A 7,500-nucleotide genomic window follows, 5' to 3' on the forward strand; every position below is an offset into this window, starting at 1 on the left:
TACCTGATTAATTCCAAACTTTACGCACAGATCAGCATGGTTAGTACACACTGCATGTGACGAAAGTATGTAATAATATTCTCTCGCAAAGAACGAGACAAAATATACCAATACATATATATATATATATATATATATATATATATATACATATATACACATATATATATATTATATTCCTTCAGCTCCCCTTTGCGAACCCACGGATACCCCTGACGTCTGCCTGATGAAGAAGACTCAGTGCAGCTTCATCACGAAGGCCCTTACTCCTCCAGGCGGATACATCAAGACTTTCCTCAAGTGTGCGAAGGAGGCCGGCATCGTTCTTGGGAATTTCTTCTTCACGAGCATTGGTTAGTGTTTGCTACAGGCTTTAAGAACCCCGTGGTACACATTTCTGGATAAATGTAAGATACAAGTTATCCTCAGTCTCAACCTACGCATGTCCACAGGTGAAGCTTTCAAGAGCGGAGCCCCGGAGACCATCAGTGATTTGACCTCTCCTGACCTCAATGTGGTCATCGGCATCCGCCGCTGCGCCATGAACGCTACAGGCCTGGTAAGCCAACTCCTGAATCGTCTGTTAGATTCATCATTCTAAAAGATCTGTATTATAAAATAACAGATAAAACATAATCGACGCATTATGCCTTCTTATCGCAGGTGTTCCCCGACATGAGCCTGGATCGCATGGCCATCGCCAACGCCCTCGTCGTGGCCAGCAACGGATCTCCCTTGGGCTACGCCGTGGCCGCCGCCTCCGCCTCCTGCTCCCAGCCTCGCTCGTACAGGATGGCCGACTACTTGAGTTGCCTCAAGCAGATCTGTGTCAAGAGAGTGGTCCTGCCCACCGAGCCCTCTCCGTCTCCATCAGACTTCTCCAGCCAGTTCCCCGGCAGCTCTCCCTGAAGCGACAGGAGCGCTCTCAGCCTTCTGTTAACTTGATCACGGACTTCAATTGAGATGGCTCCTGGCAGTACGGCGTCTTCCGAATTCCAAGCTCTGGACTCTTCCTTTCGACGATTAGGCATACTCTGAAAGACTGTTATACACACACACACACACATATACATAGACACATAGACACACACACGGTCAAATATATGTGATATCTATACAAGCACACACATGCATTCTTGGTATGATTTTGTTGTTATAGAATATAATAAAAATTTAATGAATTCTTTCTTTTTGTATTAGTTAATAGCTCGTCCGCGTTCTTCATCACATACTTTCCCCAATCAACGTCTTTGTTTGGCAGTCGAAATCTCCCTGTCCTCACCGTCCCTTTTAGGGCCCAACCTCGTCTTATGTTTACACGTTTTCTCCGTGGTTTCTCTGACGTGCACGGGGGACCACGTGCTCCTACGCGGCCATGAACCCACTCGTTTCCCACAGTTTTCCTTCGTTCATCATCTCAGATTTCTCTACATCTAGCCTCTTGTATACTAACTCCGTCTCTCAGGTTGAACTCTCCCATATGCCTAGTCATACTTCTTTTGAAAACGGACAGGGGAGATGACGAACATACTTCAGTTCGTGACACGAGGGAATGGCCATTCGGATTTCTTATTCAAAGTGACACAGGGAACCAAAACAAGAAAAGGAAAGAAAGATAGAAAGAAATGAAAAAGTAACATAAACGGGGAATAACCCAAATATATCCTAAGAGAACTCAAACGACTCATTTGAAAACGCAGAAAAAACTCTCATTCTAATATCTGAGCGTAAAAACTCCTCTTATCAGTGCTCGCCATCAGCCAGTGAGTCACTAGTTGTATAAATCGTTGCTTGCTGTTGCTCTTGTCATTATAATCTTTATCATTATTGTTATTAGTTATAATTATTATCATTATTATTATCACTATTATTATTATTATTATCATTATAATTATCATTATTACAATTATGAGTATCCTTATTGATTATGATGATTATTATCTTTATTATTTGTACCATAATACTAATTATCACCTACGTCCCTCCACTTTCACGTCGCCTCCGCTCTCGCTCTGACTGCTCTCTCTGCTTCTCCAAGTTGTCTCTCAAGAAACAGAAATGTTCTTCCTCTCTCGTCTAACGTCTGATGTTCTCGCTCTCCTTAGTCCTTATCTTGAGCCAATCTTTGCTCATTAACGTGGTTATCAACTTGGCTCATTTTTTGTCTTTGTTTTTATTTATGTATTTGTTTTTGTTTCCTTTTTTTCTGTCATTATGTAATATTTTTAGAGTGTCGCAGCTCATATAATGATAAAAAAAAAAAAAAATCCGAGTGTGACTAAAATCCATCATCACTGGACAGAGCATACAAACATTAGACAACCGATATTTCAAGCAAACAATCTGAAAACCACCAAGAAAAATCTCTATTACGAATACGCTCTTAACCTCCTTTTCCAACGCAAGTCCTCCGAGGTGAGAAGCTCTTAAGCCCGGCTGAGTCGAGGATCGCGGGCAGTTCAAGGATTATCTCGAGGACTTCTGACTGGCGACTCAGCAGCTCTGGTGGGTTTTCAGCGTCGGTGTTGGGCGAGAGAGAGGCGTTGTGCCTTGTCTCACGTTAAGGAAGTGTCTTGACTGTAATTGCCGTTCTTACTGGTATGGTTGTCGATTTCACTATCGGTATTATGACTGGGAGGTGACGGATGTCGGGCCCTGTAGATTTACGGGGTATGCCTACAGGTGAGGGTCATGGTGTTCCCCGAGGCCAAGATATTTTACCTCGTCCAGGATGACAGCCCTATCCACATGAGCAGTGTCGTGAAGGCGTGATTTCGGCAACACCCCGAGATTACGCTTGCCACATCCACCTAAATCGCCATGACCCTCACCTGTAGGCATACCCCGTAAATCTACAGGGCCCGACATCCGTCACCTCCCTGACCCCTCTGCTGTGCATCCACTCAAACAGCCCAGCGTTTTCGGAGAGCCTGTGTGTTGTTGCTGTTATCATTATGATCATTATTATCATCGTTATTGCTATTATCATCATTATCCTTATTATTATCATCAGTATGATAGTTAATATCACCATATGATTAATATCATCATTATAAATAACATTAGTAACATTAGTATCATTATTATAATTACCACCATTATCATTATTATCATTATATTATTATTATTTTAATTGTTATCATTATTGGTATCACTACTATCATTAAAATCATTATGATTATTTTCAGTATTGTTGTTATCACCATTATCATTATTATCATTATCACAAAAAAAAAAATTGACGAACCGCTCATTTTATCTCATGAATAGAGAAATGGAATTTGTTTTTTACAAATCTTTCTTCTACTTTTCTTGATCAGTTATCGTTAGAAGTTATATCGCTAAAAAAAGAATCTTTACTCTTTCTGCCTTAACAACAGGACACGACGACGAAAGCAGTTGGAAAAAGTGCTGTGAGTTCGACCTGATATTGGTATCCCTGTCAGAGAGAACCCCCCCCCCCCCTCCGACTCTGTTTGCCCCCCCCCCAGAACAACAATTTTAAACTTTTTTTGTATACTAATTACACCTATAAAGATCCGGTTATAGCTTTAAAATGCCCCCAGGATAGCTAATTTTCCCATTTTTTTGTTTACTTCGCTCGGCTACATTACAAAAATGGGTTCTGTAATATATAATACTTTTAATATTTCGTGTTACCGCCATCAGCTTGGTGAACGATGGCAAGTCTACGTGGTCTGATGCCACTAACTCCGCCGTTAACTGCCAGAGCGCAATCACTCCTATGCCGTAATTGCTTGGGCATCGACGATATAGCACATTGATTTCTAGTTTTGAATTACATTTACTTGATCCTCCTCCATCGTGCTCTGGGGCGCCCACTTCTGGCCTTTCCTCTGGCGAATTCAGTTGCTTGGTGTAGCTGGACCCACAGAGACACGGAATACATAATCTGGTTGATATTTCGGCTTTTGATAATCCCTCAGAGTAAAGCGCAATTATGACGCCACGTTTGGTCTATTCGAACACATTATGAAGCTTCATCTGTTCCGAGCTTTGAAGTAGTACCAACCATTCCGAATCGACTCCCAGCGATCGTTTCGGTTTCATCTACTCCCGAGTAAAGATACTTGTTTAGCGAGTGTACAAAGTGGTCGCTGTTTTCTCCTGGCTTGTGTCAATTAGCTAATCGATGTCCCTCTGGCAGGCCGCGGCATGGGAAATGAAGTCGGTGTTATGAAGCGATGTATTTTTTTTTTTTTTTTTTTCTGTAGCCTTGCGTAACTTAGGACGTTTTGGTTAAAGAATGCTGGCGTTTCGGTTGGAGATAAAATTGATTATGTTCTGTTAGAGTGGAACGTAAAATGTTATTTGGTTAGGTATTGCTGACAATGACTAAGCAATCATTTTCAGTCCATTTTAGAATATATAAACTGATATGTATGTATGCATGTAAATGATCTAAGTATATATGTATGTGTGTGTGCGTGACATATATTTATATATACAAGTATATATGTAATATATATATGTGTGTGTGTGTGTGTGTGTGTGTGTGTGTGTGTGTGTGTGTGTGTGTGTGTGTGTGTGTGTGTGTGTGTGTGTGCGCGCTTGTTTGATGAAACTGAAAGGGAAACGAGAAGCACACCAATCACACGGCAATCCCAACACCAGGGAAAACTACAGTTAAAACACAATATGCCGATAACCCCAACTAAAAAGAGACGTCAAACCCATTAATGCCTCGGCCGGAGACTAAGCCTTCGAACTAATCCTCGCGAAGTGTGAGATGCCCGCGATCCTTGACTCAGCCGGGCTCAAGAGGTTCTGAAGAGAGACGTTTCTAAATGTTTTTCTTTATGAGATTGTAAGGTTTTCTTGATTACGATGCTTGTTTTTGCTTCAGATTCTTGATCCTTAACTATGAAACACTAAGAAAGTTATGGTAGAAAGAGAGAGAGAGATAAAAAGAGAATAAGTAGTTAAGCTGAGTACCATGTTAGTGAGCAATAATTGCCATATGAAGTATTCAGGGGTGAGGAAAGTGACACACACACACACACACACACACACACACACACACACTCACACTCACACTCACACGAACATATGTATATATATGTATATGTATACTTAAAGACACATAGAAGGTACGAAAAAAGACCAGTACCACTTTTGAATTTTTCCCTTTGCTTCATTTTTCTTACTTGTATTTATATACAAATTGCTCTCTATTCACACTGTTTCTGTATAGATAAATGAATCCTATTCGAAAATGCCTGTCCGCAAAGGATCGGCTTATATCTTATGGTGCTCGTGCGGAGTGGCTAAACATTGTTAGGTCAGTATCCGTTGGCCTGACCTTTGGATGGGCAGACTTCACTCAGCCGATACTTGATCCAATCTGGTCAGATCCGACCAAACCTGTCTGATGGTTTCAAGGTCAAGTCACACCGAATGATAATGATAATGATATACTTTATGATATTTTATGCTTTCATAAGTTTCGTGAGATCCTCATGTCCTCATTCTAAAAGTACTTATGCGGATGTAGATGAGGATGTTTAGTTGAATGAGAGAGAGAGAGAGAGAGAGAGAGAGAGAGAGAGAGAGAGAGAGAGAGAGAGAGAGAGAGAGAGAGAGAGAGAGAAGGAGAGCGAGAGAGGGGGGGGGGGAGGGAGAGAGTAAATGTTGATGTTTAATTTACAGAGAGAGAGAGGATTGGGAGGGAGAGAGTGATAGCAATATCACTGGATACGCATTCTCTGTCACATTGATAAGGAAGATCATAAGACATGACAAAAATAAAAGCTTTTTAATCATATCCATCACAAAACAATATACTATTCTCTCATTTCTGTCCACCAGTCACTCTCTCTGCACATTGAATTCCACATGTAGTGCTATCTACAGATGATAAAAAAATTGTGTTCTTTAATACTATTTGGTTCAAGGTCTATCGCCGGGAAACACCTATAATTTTCCGGGAGACACAGCACGAGGAACCAGAGAGTCGACGCATCTTTTCTTGAGGCAGCTCATGTATTCGGCCATCTTGTACGAGCGAGATTTAGGGCAGGAGGTAACTACAGCAGCCACGGCCTATCCGTAGGGGGACCCGCCGCTCGTCTCGGTGAGGGCGTTGGCGACGGACTTGCGGTCGAGACTCATGTCGGGGAGCACCTGCGACAAGTAAGGAGATTGTGTGTGTTGCGTGTTCTCCGTGTTTTCGTACGGAGATAATGTAGTTTATGAGTAAAATGATGCAAAAGGAACGTGATGTTGATATGTTTTCCGTAGTTTTATAATGAACCACCCGTGGAAAGACCTAGAGTCTACTGGACGATTACTGAATCTTTTTACCAGGCCTGTAGCATTCATGACACACCATGCTGGGGTCAGCAGAGGTCATCTCACCAAGAGTCTCCGGAACTCCGTTCTTGTAAGCTTCACCTGAGGACACACGTCGGCTGAGGGTGAGGAATATGTCTCTCTTTCGTTAATTTGTAATTATGGATTGTTGAATTATCACAGCCTATAATGAATATTAACCAATTCCAAAGAAGAATATAGGATTCAGAGGAATGCCGGCGTCCTGGGCACAGTTAATGAACGTCCTTATGTACCCGTCTGGAGGAGACATCGTCTCTGTGATGAAGCCACACTTTCTCTTCTTGATTTGGCAGACATCCGGGGAGTCTATCCGCTAGCACAAGAGATCTGAAGCACAAGGAAAGTAAAATACTGTTAACAATTTATAACCATAAGAGTAAGCCGTTGAAATTAAAGTAATTTTCGGATGACGGGTATTTAGTAATTATAGTCTGTCTGTATCTGAGCCTTTATCTGAATTCACTCACCTTATGTACCCGTCTGGAGGAGACATCGTCTCTGTGATGAAGCCACACTTTCTCTTCTTGATTTGGCAGACATCCGGGGAGTCTATCCGCTAGCACAAGAGATCTGAAGCACAAGGAAAGTAAAATACTGTTAACAATTTATAACCATAAGAGTAAGCCGTTGAAATTAAAGTAATTTTCGGATGACGGGTATTTAGTAATTATAGTCTGTCTGTATCTGAGCCTTTATCTGAATTCACTCACCTTATGTACCCGTCTGGAGGAGACATCGTCTCTGTGATGAAGCCACACTTTCTCTTCTTGATTTGGCAGACATCCGGGGAGTCTATCCGCTAGCACAAGAGATCTGAAGCACAAGGAAAGTAAAATACTGTTAACAATTTATAACCATAAGAGTAAGCCGTTGAAATTAAAGTAATTTTCGGATGACGGGTATTTAGTAATTATAGTCTGTCTGTATCTGAGCCTTTATCTGAATTCACTCACCAGCTGAAGAAAAAAACGACGGACTTTTATAACCTGAAGGTGTCATCGTCGCAGCACGGAGAAGATCATGTTGCCCTAGGAACATGGACAATGAAATGCTTAGGATATGGTACTGACAGAAAAAGCTATCACATACAAGGTAAATTTGATGTCTTGTCTTTCTAGAAAAAAAAAAAAAAAATCAGATACGGTT

General features: G+C 41.5%; 1 protein-coding gene across 1 annotated transcript in view; it reads left to right on the plus strand.

The window, feature by feature from the left end:
• Window positions 1-1,144, plus strand: part of LOC125039605 — a 1,913-nt gene extending 769 nt beyond the window's left edge. The window contains exons 3-5 of the mRNA XM_047633734.1: window positions 186-353; window positions 453-559; window positions 664-1,144. Coding sequence (XP_047489690.1) covers window positions 186-353; window positions 453-559; window positions 664-909 — 521 coding nt within the window. The 3' untranslated portion in view covers window positions 910-1,144. The remainder of the gene's footprint in view (window positions 1-185; window positions 354-452; window positions 560-663) is intronic.
• Window positions 1,145-7,500: the final 6,356 nt, after the last annotated feature.

The sequence above is a fragment of the Penaeus chinensis genome, chromosome 27 (assembly GCF_019202785.1).
Source record: "Penaeus chinensis breed Huanghai No. 1 chromosome 27, ASM1920278v2, whole genome shotgun sequence".
In the NCBI taxonomy this organism is placed as follows: domain Eukaryota; kingdom Metazoa; phylum Arthropoda; class Malacostraca; order Decapoda; family Penaeidae; genus Penaeus; species Penaeus chinensis.